This window comes from Salminus brasiliensis, chromosome 16 (genome assembly GCF_030463535.1).
Source record: "Salminus brasiliensis chromosome 16, fSalBra1.hap2, whole genome shotgun sequence".
Taxonomy (NCBI): domain Eukaryota; kingdom Metazoa; phylum Chordata; class Actinopteri; order Characiformes; family Bryconidae; genus Salminus; species Salminus brasiliensis.
Window position 1 is genome coordinate 18,235,428 of NC_132893.1, and position 15,088 is coordinate 18,250,515.

General features: G+C 44.1%; 1 protein-coding gene across 3 annotated transcripts in view; it reads left to right on the forward strand.

Annotated features, from left to right (window-relative positions):
* Positions 1-14,643, forward strand: part of dclk1a (doublecortin-like kinase 1a) — a 64,804-nt gene extending 50,161 nt beyond the window's left edge. For 2 of the 3 annotated variants that reach the window (XM_072658746.1, XM_072658747.1), the window contains 12 exons: positions 2,513-2,607; positions 8,009-8,093; positions 8,530-8,705; positions 9,245-9,364; positions 10,089-10,235; positions 12,047-12,180; positions 12,614-12,691; positions 13,167-13,263; positions 13,445-13,525; positions 13,834-13,947; positions 14,295-14,368; positions 14,489-14,643. In XM_072658746.1, coding sequence (XP_072514847.1) covers positions 2,513-2,607; positions 8,009-8,093; positions 8,530-8,705; positions 9,245-9,364; positions 10,089-10,235; positions 12,047-12,180; positions 12,614-12,691; positions 13,167-13,263; positions 13,445-13,525; positions 13,834-13,947; positions 14,295-14,368; positions 14,489-14,546 — 1,259 coding nt within the window. In that variant the 3' untranslated portion in view covers positions 14,547-14,643. Of the gene's footprint in view, positions 1-1,221; positions 1,360-2,512; positions 2,608-8,008; positions 8,094-8,529; positions 8,706-9,244; positions 9,365-10,088; positions 10,236-12,046; positions 12,181-12,613; positions 12,692-13,166; positions 13,264-13,444; positions 13,526-13,833; positions 13,948-14,294; positions 14,369-14,488 lie in introns of those variants that run through there. The other variant, XM_072658748.1, reaches the window with a different exon arrangement.
* The last annotated feature ends 445 nt before the right edge of the window (positions 14,644-15,088 follow it).

A 15,088-nucleotide genomic window follows, 5' to 3' on the forward strand; every position in this document is an offset into this window, starting at 1 on the left:
TAGGCCTTTTCTGACAAGATGTTTAGAGAAAGTGCTGGAGCACTGACCCAAAATAACATGGCCAAGTCTGTCTGCGAATGCATCATTCGCATTGCATTAACAGGATGACACAGATGGTGCCCATGAGTGTGCTTCAGCCCTCTCTTGTCTCTCCCTCAATCACACACACACACACACACACACAGTTTTTCATGTAAAAGTATCAACTTAGTTGACCCAATGCTGAACACCAAGCCTACCACATTACTTAAATACATTCTCAGTAGATTCAATATTTTCTCTTGACGAACTGACATCCAGAATGATTTGCACATGAGGCCAGAGATCATCAGATGTCCTGTCCTGCTGCTCTGACCTCAGCATGAGTTCACAGTGATGGTGCTCTGTGGAACACTGTGTTCTCCTCATCAGCAATGCTGCCCATCCTCAGTTATACATCTGTGACTAAATGACTCACAAGAAGCATAATTTTACAGCAATCCTCCACAGACCATGGACAAAAAACATGTTTATTTGTAGCTTTTTTATTTCCATGGGTTTGTGGACTTTTTTTTTTTTTTTTTTTTTTTTGGACCGTGTCGACAATACTTTAGTTTCTAATTCAGTCTAAAATTGGATTCAGGCTTTTTCTAAGTTTAATCACGGTTGTATTATTTATGTCTTTATTCGTTTGTTTTTTTTTACTGCTGTGGACCGTAAGCAGCTCGTCGCTGAGAAAAAAACTCTCGTGAACGAATCATGCGATCATTTGAGCGATCATTTCGAACCGATTCACAATCCGAGTGAATCTTTTTGCAGCATCCCGACTACAGCGTGTTCAGGGGAATGTGATTGATTTATTTGCTATTTCACATTTCAACTTCATAAAGCAGGAAGAGGAGCTTCTTGGTCATTTATCAGCAGCAACACACCAAAAATCTCCCCCGGCTGTCGAACCGGTTGTGTTTGAGCAGTGAAATCAGCGGCGTAGCTCCCCACCCCTGTCAAAACACCACAACATAAAATCACCGGCTGAACCGAATCCAGCTGCGCTCGGATGAAGGCAGCGTTGACTCGTAGAACAAGTTTATGAAAGCGGAACCGTTCGGAAGAATCGGTTCGCCCAAGTGAATCAGACTCCGTCACTACCTGCTGTACGCTTCTTCAGCGCGCTCACCTCCTACCACGCCGGCGCGCGTCACTGCCAACGCAAACAGCCCGTCTGCCTATTGGCCGCCCACGAGCGCGCGCGCGCTCCACTCCGCTCGTTCCCGCCCTTTTCATTCATTGCGCTCGCGGTTGGAGCCTCAGTTCTCTGCCACTTTCCCCAAACTGCCTCTCGGATTAAGCACTGTGTCCTCAGCATGCTGCAGTACGAAGGTAGGGAGCTCGAGCAGACGGCTGTTTGGAGCGGTCGTAGCGGCGCTTTCTGTCAGTACTCAGAGTCTCTTACAGTCTGCGGAGCTGAATTTACGACGGGAGAGCGGAGTAACGGACATTTGATAGCTACCTGTGTGTGAAAACACTGTCAATATTTCTCACCCTGTGGTTGGAGTCCGGTCCTGTTTGTCTGGGGAGTAATGTAGCTAGTTAGCTAGTATTCTGGTTCCGGTTCTGTATGCAGAGCTGTTAGCTGATGCTCTTGACACAATTTCTGCTGGCTTTTCTATTCAGAGGAGGCTGTTTTGTCTTCCCGAACTGTCTGTAAAATGCAGTGTAACACTGTTAGCTAGCTAACTGCCTCTCATTCATACTCGTCCATTCAGCGCGAGCTCCGTGATCAGATCAGTAATAAACAGTGATTAAACATTGTGCTCGGAATATTGATCATAATGACTTAAACTAATGAATGATGTGGATGTCGGACTTCTAAGACCTTCACTGTGTGATTTCTGCATGATCTGATCATATCCATTGTGTCTTTAAGCAGGGGTTGTTATCTAGGATTTTGCACTGCATTATGCTGATGTATCCAGCAAGGTGGAAAGGACCACCCAGTTATGTATTAGTATGTATAAGGACCACCCAGTTATGTATTAGTATGTATAAGGACCACCCAGTTATGTGTTAGTATGTATAAGGACCACCCAGTTATGTATTAGTGTGTATCACAAGTTTTAATATTCTGTGTAATTGCTTCCCACTTTAAGTAGTGGGTGGGCTGGATGTGGTGTGAAGTGTGGGGGAGTGTGTTCATAGACTGCTGTGTAGTACCGGTCCGGTGCATGTCAACAGTGAATGGTAGGGGTGGATTTGTTTGGGGATTTGAGTGTAGGAAGGAGCTGTAGCTGTGTGGGCGATGCCTCCTTATCCTCCTACTCCTCATACATGTTTTCTCAGAGCCAGGTTCTGTCTGAAGATCCTCGCTGACATGGAATGCTGAGGGAAACTTATGTTAATGCCAAAACGCTGTTCTGACTGCCATATATTTAATTATGTAATGTCCTGATATTTATTATGTACTCCAGCCTTTTTTTTCAGTGTGTACTTCTGTTATGAGTTGTTAACACCGCCGATCTCCTTTTTATTCTAGTGAACGGGACGCCAGCCAGCCAGCTGTCCACGCCCCACTCCATGAAGTCACCCAGCCCCTCCCCTCCCAGTCCTGGGAGTCTTAAGAAGCGCAAGGTAGGACCCTCATACGCAGACCAACACACACTACATGCTTAGATATATGACGCTTAGACAGCCAAGATCCTCGTTCATGCTCATCTCTCCAGTCCCCATTTTTTGTAGACAGCGCTCTCACCTCTTCCAGACTTCAGTAACACGTTCCTTCTGTGTTCTCCAGGAAAAGGACAAGGCAGGCACTGAAAGCACAGCATAAACCCTCCCCCCCACACACACACTCGTTCAGAGGGGAGCTAGCATTGAGGAAGACCCACTGAACAGTCTCACAATCTTTTAGCATGTGGGGTTGGTGCGACTCTCCCTTGAACACGGTCACGTGCTCTCTCGCTCGTTTGGCCGTCTATGCCGTGCGTGAAAACCCAACAGATTTGCCCACGGAGAATGACCTCTGCCTTTTCTAATGATGACATTGACGTTCAGACTGTGATAGTGATGGTGTTAGAGCTTTAAACAGGCTATTGAACGAGCATGCAACTCAACAGGAGCCCATGGACAAACAAGAGACCAACTCTTTAATTGGTGTGAACTCTGAGCTCCTCACTGTTTATTGCTTACAGTTCTCTCTCTCTCTCTCTCTCTCTCTCTCTCTCTCTCTCTCTCTCTCTCTCTCTCTCTCTGTCTCTCTCTCTCTCTTTCTCTCTCTCTTTCTCTCTCTCTCTCTCTCTCTCTCTCTCTCTCTCTCTCTTTACTCCATCACCACCATGTATAGATTTCCCACTGGGAGCTCAATGCAGGCTGGTGCCAGGTTTCTCTCGGGCAGTTCAGCCACTGCTGTGTAGTTAGAGTGTGGTGGTGTAAAGCCTGCCAGTTGAGTCGCGTGCTAGTATTGAACTAGGATGGATTAATTGAAGGCTGCCTGCTCCAGGCGGAACAGAGGGCATCTCTGACCTGGAATGAGTTTCACATGCTAGAGGATCATAGTAGGACACAAGTGTGGGTGATGCCAACCCAACACGTTGTCGTCCAGAGCTCTTTTGTAAAAGATAACAACGCTTTAGTTCTCCGGAGCGATACCATAGAAGAACCACTTTTGAAAAAAAGGCAGTTTTAAGTTGTATAAACTGAGTATTTATTTATTTATTTATTTATTTATGAACCAACCATTGAACGTTTCTATAGAGTGGTGGTTCTAAAATCAGCCCTTGTGGGGGCGAGTCCCTAAGGACCGGTTTCAGAATCACTGCCAAAGGTGGTTCAACTCTGGCATTACTCCAAAGATTGTTTTTTTTTCGGGGAACATTGCAGCAAGTAGGAGGAGAATTTGTGACTATTTTGTTGGACCGAGAGCAAATTGTCCAACAAGACTCAAAAAAACTTCTTTGGGTTCAGCCCCCCAACCCCCCACACACACACACAAACACATAGTTCGTCACTGAACTATTTCATATTTCATATTCTCCACACGTTTCCTCACAGTTTCTGTGATCGCTGGAAGAGCGCTCGAAGCAGAATGATCTTGCTGCGCTTTGATCGAGGAGGATTGCTTTGCTCTCCTCGCTGCTTGCCGCCTCTCTCCGGAGGAGAATTTGGGGCAGACTGATGATCGGCTCTGTGCGAGGAGGAATCATGATGTCTTCACAACCATCTGCCACATAAGTGGGTCACGCTATGGAAAAAAGGCCGCCTTTTTCTGTGAATGGGGAAAAGGAAGGGGGAAAGCACTCTTGCATAAATGCGATGTTGGAGTGGCACTCGGCAGCACTGAATGTTCCTGTTTTCGCCTTTGTATTTAATGAGAGTCAGACAGACACTGACTTTGGGTGCTAAGAAGCCCAAAATGATGTGCAGTCTCTAAATCTCTGATTAATTTTCGCTTTTCCTCCTGATAGCTGTTTGGAGGGTCTCTGCTCCTTCTCTCTATAAAACATCTAATGACTGTTTTATGCCTGCATATTTCATGTAGGTTAGCAGGTCCTCCACAGCGCTTCAGTTTCATACATAGATTTACTGCCTTTGTGTGCATATCCAACATGTTATTTCTGCTTTCTGAGCCAATATTCAATTTAGCTGGAGTGCTGAATGTTTTAAACACAAATCATTATCCTTTATGCATGAGTGATCACTCTTCTAGCACCAGGGCAGATATAGCCAGGCTGAGCATTGCCTTTATAGATGCACACAGCATGACCTACTTTTCCAAATTACACAAGAACACCAGCTGAAGACCACGCTATACTTCGTGTGCTCGCCCGTATGTATATGATTTAGCGTTTGTATCCTTAGGGCACCTTCCTACCCTCGTATGATTCTCTCCAAATCCACTGCTCTATTTACCTAGAATATGGGGCGACCCTGCATTTCCATTAATGCCAGCAACACCTTTTTTTTTTCTTTTTTTTAAATTTATTTATTTTTTTACATCCATGTAAAGACCTCCTACGCACATGATCTGTTTATAATGTCAAGATCTGTCTCAAGTTGGCAAGTGCCCCCTCCGCTCACAGCCATGCCCTGTCACAAAGAAGGTTAGACAGCTCATCAGAATTGATGCTACCTGATTCAGTTTGATTCATCGATGGCTGAAGAGAGGGTTCAGTTTTTCTTCCATTTTCAAACAGGCAGGTCCTGTTTTACTGCACGGAATCGGATGTTGTGACTTCCTGTACCATGAGCCAGCCATTCAGTATCTTTCCTACAAGGCTTTCTTACCGTCCTGCCCAGTCATGCTTTTTAAGACCACGCTGCCTGTTGAGTTGCATGCTCTTCTCATTCTCACATCTATGTTCATCTGGGTGTGTTTAAGTGTGTGTATGTTTGCTTGTCATTCATGTTCTAGTACTTGAAATTTGAAAGCTGTCATTTGTTCATTTTTATGTCAAACATGTAAGTGTGTGTTTGTGGGTTGTTGTTTTATTTTTTGTTTCTTTTTTTTTTTTTTTTAATACATGTTCACATTTGTCATCCATCCACATCTGTAATGTGTAAATAGTTTTGCATGTATGTATGTATTTATTTATGGTTTTGTGAGTCAGTTACCATCATGAGCAATATCACACTGCATGAAATGTCATCTCAGATCTCTGTCTCTTTCAGTGTGATGTTGTCTTCATTTGCTTATTTCTTTCCGCTTCTCTCGCCTTCACACATGTTTGACGCTTAGAGTCCGATCCGGCTCATTTTTCTGCATTTTATGTTTTGCTTTATTTTCCATCCTGTTCATTCATCTCACTTTTTTTCATTAGTTAAGACGTTTGGATTGTGCTCTGTTTTACTACATCTTGCAATCATGCTCCGTCTGGCAACAGAATCCCAGTCTTAGTCTTAATCCTGCCATTCTCCCAGCCTAAAACCATTCTTTTCATTTGTATTTTGTTTAGTAAAAAAAGAAATAAATAAATTCATGTGTATATCTGAGCATGGTGCATATATTGAATGTAATGTATGTGTATTGCTTCATGCCTTTCCCTGTCTTTATAATGTGTACGTGACTTGTTTTGGGTGTTTCTAAGTTGGACTTGTCCCATCTCAACTTAATGGACTTAAGAAGGGCCATGGCCAAACTCCTCCTCTCCATTTTTGCACACCCTATAAAACCACTCCTCTTCCCTCTCTACCTTCTTGTGACGGACATTTTTACGCGGGGGGTCTGACTTCAAGTTTCATCAGCCGAAGCCGCCCAGAACTCCAGCCCAAGTTTCTCGAGTTCCCCACCCTTGCTCGCAGTGAGCGCTGTCCGTACTTTGCAAGCTTAAGAGTTGTGATCTGGGTCACTGTTGCGCTCGTGATGCTTGTGCTGCTCTTCACGTTCGCCTCCCAGAGCGCACAGGGAAACTGCTTATTAGAATGTTATTGTAGCTGGCTCAGGTCTTGTGGCTTATCCTAAACAGATTATTGCCTCAGCACCAATAGTCACGATATTGGATCCCAAAGCTAGAATTGTGTAGACAGATCATAGAGATTTTGTGATGCCAGATGCCTTATTTATTCAGATAATCTCGTAGACGTTCATTTCATTCCCATGCACGATTTGAGCTCCTGAAACAACAATGGGATTTTTAAGATCATGCACAGAGTTTGAAACTGTGTTGACCCAAGTCTCTGCCTGTAATTTTGTAGTAGTAGATGGACTATAGGGGGGGGTGGGGATTCTCCCTGGTTCAAAGTAAATAATCTCTTAAGAGGTTTTGCCCCTTGTATCCTTAAATGTCCTCAGAGAGGGAGAGAGTTTAAGTGGCAGAGCCTCATTTCATGTTCTTCATCCAGTCAATATGGATACTCCCCATCGCTCTCATGAACTGTATTGTTTGGCTCTGCGTGAAATGCTGCAGTTCTGTTATTTCAGGTTCAGTATGAGTGATATTGTTACTCAAATGTAAGCAAACAAACATATAATGCTGGAACAGCATCACTGGCTTCTTTCATAATGCCCAGCTCCATCCGACTCACCATTGGTCTGCAGAAGCACAGGAAATCATCGTATTTGGACAGCGGAGAGGTGGCCTCGCATTCGGAGCAGGAAACAGGAAATTGCTTTGTATGGGCCTGCCTTATGCTGCACCCTGTCTCGCACAGGAAAAATATTACTAGCGTCGCCGCTCACTCCGGCAGGCCGGCAGTTTCCATGGCAACAGAGTTGTGTTGCCATCACTACGGCCTGGGATGTGAATGAAATGGAACTGAATTCGGTATTAAGCAAGTGACATGCATTCACACACGTAAACTCATAGTCATTTCCACATCCACTGTGGATTTGCTGCCTGGCTTGTCCTATGCTGGTGAAGCCACACCCAAAGCAACCGCAAACACAGTCTTGCTGCTGCTGAAATGGCCGCCTCTATGCGCCTTTAGCGCCGCAGTCAGATTCACGTGTCCACCCCCCATCCTACACATGTGTACTCCTCCATCAGGGCCCAACCAGGTCACTCCCGTACACACAAACTGTCCAACGCCAGCCCCGTGGCTCTCCCAGTGGCAAGACTGGTCCAGTGCAGAACATCCAGCTCTAATTACTCTCAGCTATGACCCGAAGGGGTCCCGCTGCCTCAAGCAGACGAGCCAGAGGAAAAAAACTCATTTGCGACTCAGCCGGCACCTCCTGTTTCTCTCCCTAGCTCCCTCTCTCTCACTGCTGTCATGGCAACCAGCCCTGAGCAGGCCAAGGGGCTTCGCCTTAGCCTTGGTGTTGCATCTGGGATTTAAAGGTGAGAATAGCTGGAGGTCTGTATGGCCCACAGGCACGAGTGAGGAGGGGAGGTGCCAGGAGGTCGAGTTAGGACAGCCAGCCTCAGAGGAGAGACTGAAAACTGGAAAGAGCTGTACATGTCAAAGCTGTTTACAGCGTCGTCATCATCATCATGATCACCATCATCGTCATCATTATTATTGCTGTCATTTTCCCTTCTCCAGCTCCATTTGAAGTGATCTGTGAGTGAATTTTTGGCTGGTCTGTTTCCCTCAGGGCTCAGACCAGAGCGGCTCCTCTGCCTCGCTGGCCTCTACCAAGGTGTGCAGCCTGGACGAGAGCGAAGGGCCTGTCAGCGATGGTAAGAAGCAGGACAACCCTGCATGAACGTCTGACTCTCATTACACAACACTGTAGTCTTCCAACATTAGAGAAGAGCTGCTCACAAGTTACGTGGTACGATACAACCCCTCTGGAATATGCTAGGTTAAGAAATAAACATCAAAAGAAAAAAGCTTTGACCCTTAACACGGCTCTTTAGGTTCTTTCTAAAGGAGCCTTTCAAACATAGTCTAAAAGTGGCTGCCTTGACTTCTTATTGTATCTTTAGACAACTTGAGACACAAGCCTTGCAAGGGTGCAATGACACAATACGGATTTAGGGCACACCGTTAGAATTCGTCTTTCTGCCGTAAAGCGTTTGTTATATAAGAAGACATGCTGAAGCTTCTCGAGGTCAGAAGGCCTGAATGAGCGAAGTATGTGTGAGCATTTCTTTCTGGTTCTCTTTTCATCAGCTGAGCCAGTGGAGGAGAGCACAGCCCCTGCAGTCCCAGCTTCCATCTCCGACCGCTACAGGGTGGGCCGCATGATTGGTGATGGCAACTTCGCAGTAGTGCATGAATGTGTGGAACACTCCACAGGCCGAGCGTACGCCCTCAAAATCATCAACAAAGGCAAATGCAGAGGGAAGGTGAGTAAGAAAATGACTTTCTGGGTGATATTTCCTTTACAGTCAATGGGTCTTGCTAAAGGTATTTGCCTGTTTGGTGGATTTGTAGTGCGGGTCACTAGAAATGAATGCTATGCGTATGCTAGGTGCAATACGCACAAAAGCGGTAGGGGCAGTGCAGGCACTCGGCAGCATCGAAAAAGTGGAAAGTTACCCACATCTGTATGTTGTGTCCTTGCTTGTCAGAACAGCTGGCGGGAGATCAGTATTATCTTTGAAGTTGACGTGGAAACCTGCAAAAATTAATGGACACAAACCAGAGACCGTTAAGTACATGCATGGAGGAAAGTGCTGGACAAACAGAGTGGTCTGCCCTCTAGTGGAGGGAACAAGTGTAGCACATAGGCATGTATGTGAACAGTTACATTCACAACGCAGCCAGTTGCCTATGGGAACGTATGGCCAAGCAGCAAGTATATCTCTAGCCTAAGTAGTCTTCAAAACTAAAGACTGTCAAACTACAATACAAATTCTGTCTTTTCTGTGAACCCTTTCCTTAGGAGCAAATGATCCAGAACGAGGTCGCTATCCTGCGGCGAGTGAAGCACCCTAACATCGTCCTGCTGATTGAGGAGATGGACACCTACAGTGAGCTCTACCTAGTCATGGAGCTTGTCAAGGTATGCAACACAGACGTTTTTTTTTCCTCCTTATGGGGCTCGCTTGGCTTAATTTTTCGTAGGTGTCGAACACTTAGGGGATTTAATAAGGCTGCCTTGATTTTATGTTTAGGTCAGGGCTGTTTAGATTCTCATATCAAACATATTGACTAACTGCTCGAAACAGTTGTGATATGGGCAGGTAAATCACTGCCATATGGTGTCCATTACTTAGTCCAGGCCTGAAGTAAAAAACCATAGAAGGAAAGGAGCACACTGATATCTTGGAGGAACTTTTGTGTTTGATGCCCCTTTTCACTGAGTGGCTGATGTGTACAGTACTGCTGGCGTGGTCCAGCTGAGCTCTATATTAAGCCGCTGCTCCACTTAGCTGTCTCTGGGAGAGGATTTCGTTGCTTGCCACACCAGAGGCAAACCAGGCCACTGTAAAATCTCTGGCCATATTATTTGTCATCAGCACAATTTCCAGGAAGCTGCTGTAAAGCAGAAACTAATGACCTTCATGCTCATGTGTTGAATGTTGTCTGTAGGCTGAGGTGTTAACAGAGGGTAGAGGGATTAAAAAAAAACTCCAAAAGGGGCGCTATCCGTACTTATTAGTGGACTTAATGCACTTAATTAATGGTGCTTCGCATTAGTGACACTGCGTGTCCTTTTTTTGGTTTTGGTCTGTAGACAGTTTAACATGCAATTTATTTTGCGCTTGTGTCCTTTTTGTCCACAGGGAGGCGATCTCTTTGACGCTATTACCTCTGCTACCAGATACACTGAGAGAGATGCCAGCGGCATGCTTTATAACCTGGCCAATGCCATTAAGTATCTACACAGCCTTAACATTGTCCACAGAGACATCAAGCCAGAGAACCTTTTGGTAAGAGCTTTATTCATTCATTTATCTTTAGGAAGCATTCTTTTAGGCATGTGTTACATCACTGTCTCAACCATCCATCAATCCAGGATCTGTGGTTTGATTGCAGATTAACCCAAAACAGGGTTTTGGAACCTATGAGATATGAATAGGAGATATATATATTACATAAATCACCTTCTGTCCCAATGTAACTGACAATCCATGTTCCACTCACCCTTATGAGGTTGGACATCTTTATACAGAATGGTCCCATTCAACCCGAATGGTGACGCTCATTAAAACTAGATGTAAAAAAGCAGAACATGGATAAGTCAAGATCAGAAAACAAACAACGTTCTATTTTATGGTCCGTTATATGATTTCGTAACTGCATGACAACCACAGCAGCAATGTGTGTCTTTACACGTGTGTCTATGTGTGTGTGTGTTTCATCTTTGAAGCCTCCCTGCAGAGTTTGTGGGCTGTAGCTAAGCGGAAAGAAAGAGACAGACATCCAGAGAAAGAGCGAGCGAGAGAGAGAGAAATGAAGGCAGTTAGCTGACTCTTTGACTCACAGTGCCAGCCTGCCTGCCTCTTTTTCCCTGAGCCTGGATGTGTGATATCACTTTCACAGAGGAGGAAGTGAGACATGACTCACACTCTGACAGTTACCATACTGTACCCTGCCCAGGGGCTAAATCGCTTCAGCCACACGTCACTACAACACAGCAGCAGTGTGTGTGTGTGTGTGTGTGTATGTGTGGACTCGGTGTACCCTTTCCACAGCACCAGTCGGCCTGGGATGATGATTAAGAGAGAGAGGCCATTACTTAAGTGCGCTCCTGATGGAACATTATTCACAGAACGCCTCTACACAGACACATTAGGCTCAAATGAGCAACATGACTGGCAAGATGATTAGCAATCTTTTATTACCCATCCCTGAGATTATGGTGAATTATTGAACCATTACATCTAAAGCATGTTCTGTTAACTGCTGTAGAAATGGGATAATATTTCAAGTGTCTTGTACAAGAATCACCTTTGGTTATATATTGCTGTACAAAAGCAAAGTTTGCAAAGCTACATCAAGGCAAAGAGGGGATATTTATAAGTATATCCAAAAATAATTTGTTAAGAACCATGGTTTCAGATTTTTTCCATTCATAAACAAAATAATAATGATATTCTCACTGTCATGCCATATTTCGAAACATTTCTATTGGTCTGTTCATTATGACATTTTGACAGCATGCCAGATTCACATTATGTCTAAAATAAAAACAGCAAAAATGGAGATGTGGTTTTTGCATGACGTCGACGATATGCTAGCAGCTTTGTCCACTTTGTTACTTCCATCTCGAACTTAATCAGCACCTCAGCGCGTTGTTATGCAGGCAGTAAACCAGTGGAGCTCAGTGGAGCAGGCTTTCCTCACACTCGTTCTTTCCTTGTGTGAGCCGAAGATAATCGCTTGTGTGGCTGGAAGCGTGCTTTTTCAAAGAGACAGCTCTACCTTCTGCCACTCAATATAAGGCCCTTTTGAAACGCCATTACCACAGATATTATGTAACCCAGCAGAACAGAAAAAGCTGACCAGAGTAGGAGTAGGATGTGTTGTTGCCAGTGGATCATCTTTCCGTTTTAGCATCAGTGAAATTCAGCTATGAATTTGGAATGCTGCGAATGCTGCAAGCACTGCATTGTGTTTATCAACCGTGTCGGGGGAGTTTGAGATCAGGCCAAGTCACTGATTTGAAAGAATGTGAATGAAGAGAGAAGTCATGTGATCTGTGCACTAAACCACATATTGTTGTTATTTTTCTCTTCAGGTCTATGAGCACCAGGATGGAAGCAAGTCTCTAAAGCTCGGAGACTTTGGCTTGGCGACAGTGGTGGACGGACCACTGTACACTGTCTGTGGAACACCTACATATGTAGCACCTGAAATCATTGCAGAGACTGGGTGAGAACTGCACATTAAAAATGCATATAGGATCTCAAGAGTATAACATCTCACAATATTTAAAGCATTACCTGGACTGGTCATATATTACATAGTTTTTTACTGAAATACTTATATACTGTATGTAAGTGTTTCATTTGTTATTACTTTTTTTTTAATTTTATGTATATTTTATTACCGTTTAGATGTTTTTAAACACTTATTACATCTAACATTTTGTCACTATGTTACATTGCATTTATATTTTACTGTAACACTGTAATTACATATATATATGTAAAAAAATATGCTACATTTTATTGTAATTTTCTTTTTTCTTTTTTAAACTTTTTTTTTGTTTATTTATTAATTTTTTAGACTACATTTTATTACATCTACCAAAAGAGCATTCTTCTGAAATTTAGACTAAACTCTTTCTCTTATCTTGCTGTAGTTATGGCCTTAAGGTTGACATATGGGCAGCTGGAGTCATCACATACATCCTACTATGTGGCTTTCCACCATTTCGTGGGTATGTTTATTACTGTTCCATTATTAATGTCTAAATGCATTATTATCTATAATCTTGATTTTCCACTCTGAGAAAGACTGGCATCATATGAGGGACATTGCAACTACTATGTGTTTGACTTGCACAAAGAACAAGATCATTGCTATTTACATAAAAATGTCAAACATAAAAATGTAGAGCATTGCTGCTTTGTTTAGATAATATGGAGTAGAGTCGGATCCAGATTGTGTGTCAGTTGATTTGTGGGCCCTCTGTTTCACTCCTTATGCAAACACTGGGATTATGATGTTGTGTGAAGTATGCTAGCCAGTGTAGGAAGTGCAATATACATTACTTATGTAAGACATCATGGCGAGTAGTGCCCTCGTGTGGTTACTAGGAGAACTGCACTTATTTTGAACCATATTCAAGCTTACGTGCTGTTTCTTGGATTTTTGTTTATAATGTGATTTGCTGCCATTTCTCTTTTCCACAGGAGCACAGAGGACCAGGAAGCCCTGTTTGACCAGATTCTGCTCGGCCAGTTAGAATTCCCTCTCCCATACTGGGATAATGTGTCGGACTCAGCAAAGGTGAGTTAAATGTATCTCAAATCAGATACTAGGTCAAAAAGGGTTGGGTCATCTCCTTTTACCCAACTCTTGGCAATCCCTAGTATAACCTACAGTATAATAAAATATAAAACATCTTCAAAGTCATTTGGGTCACCACTTACACTTTTTATTTCTCTGCCTTGTGTGTGTGTGCCTGCAGGAGCTGATCACGTCTATGCTGCAGGTGGAAGTGGATCAGAGATACACAGCTCTGCAGGTGCTAGAACATCCCTGGGTCACTGTGAGTACTTCATATAGATACACTCTCTATAAACAACAATAAATCCTCATGACTTTCTCATAATAATATTTCGGTACTTAGTTTATGTAATTAGTTTACATAAGTCCAACCCACTATAGCAGCTTGAAAGAGCTATAGCTGCTTGAGAAGACTGAACAGTAACCATGAATTAGCTGTGCTGGTAAAATATTCACCCTTCCGTTTGCATTACATAAGACTCGTTGTAAACCTTTAAGTAATTTTTGTTTTCTGTTCAGCGTGGAATCTGATGTAATGAAGTGTCCGCACTGTGTTATCTCTCCCAACAGAACGATGGCCTATCAGAGAATGAGCACCAGCTGTCAGTGGCAGGAAAGATCAAAAAGCACTTTAACACTGGCCCCAAGCCCAGCTGCACCATGCCGGGAGTGGATGTCATCACGGTGAGCTGGGATCTGCTGCCAGATCAGTTCATTCAGTACACAGGTTACAGAAAGTATTGTCCTCCAATCAGGCCTATAGAACGATGGACTCATGGACCCATAAATCTTGAACTAGATTGCAATCAAGATTCTTTTTAGTCTAGGTTTAGGCTTAATCTCTATTTCCCCTGCTCGTTAGTTTGTTAAATAGCTGATAGCCTGTAAAGTATACTGAATCTAGGTCTCTCGTCATTGTGTTCTATATACAGTATAGATCAATCTTAGGGTCACCCTCGGTTCAGGCGGGGGTTTGTGTATGGGCATCTTGAATGCTTTAAATTGAGTTGCATTGTTTTCTCTCCATTCAGCTTGACCATGAGTTTTGCATCCAAAGATCAGGGTCGTTGGACTTCTACCAGCATCCAGGCATGTACTGGATAAGGTAAAGCCACATCACTCCTGCTGACTGACAGCTCCCAGGCTGCCACTAGCAGCACACCTGTCTAACATGACCATCTGTATCATATTGTGTAGGCTAAAATGTCCCCTTTCTCTCCTCCAGACCACCACTCTTGATAAGACGAGGCAGATTTTCAGACGAAGACGCCACCAGAATGTGAGCGCGGTGCCACGGATTACCCAGCCATCCTGTAGCCTCCCCACCCTTCTCCTGGCCCACCAGTCTCTGTTCCGCTCTCCAGCTGTTCCCACCTTGTCTCCACCCCTCCAGGCTGCTGCCCCACACTCTCCCCAGCCCCGGCCACCTCCACGCCTGAGTCTGAAGACTTTTCTGCCCGCTCCGCTCAGACTGTCCGCTCCCCCGGCTTTCCCATGTCCAGAGCCGGAGGGAAAGGGACGCAGATGGAGAAAGAAGGGTTTATGAGGATTCAGAACGCGGCAGAGTGGAAGGACAGGACTGAAGCTGTTCTGTAACCGAAGCGCAAAGGTGTGGGCACTGTCGCCCACCTGCAAAATGTGAACATAGTTTGTCAGGACTGGGGGAACCCTTTGAATTATTTCACTCCACTGTAATAGTTTTCTTATTTATTTATTTATACATACATACATACATGTCTCCGATATTTGTTTTTTGTTTTGTTTTTTTTCCCCTTTTTGGTTAATGCTTATTCCGCAGGCTTTTAATTTCATCTGTCTCCGGTTC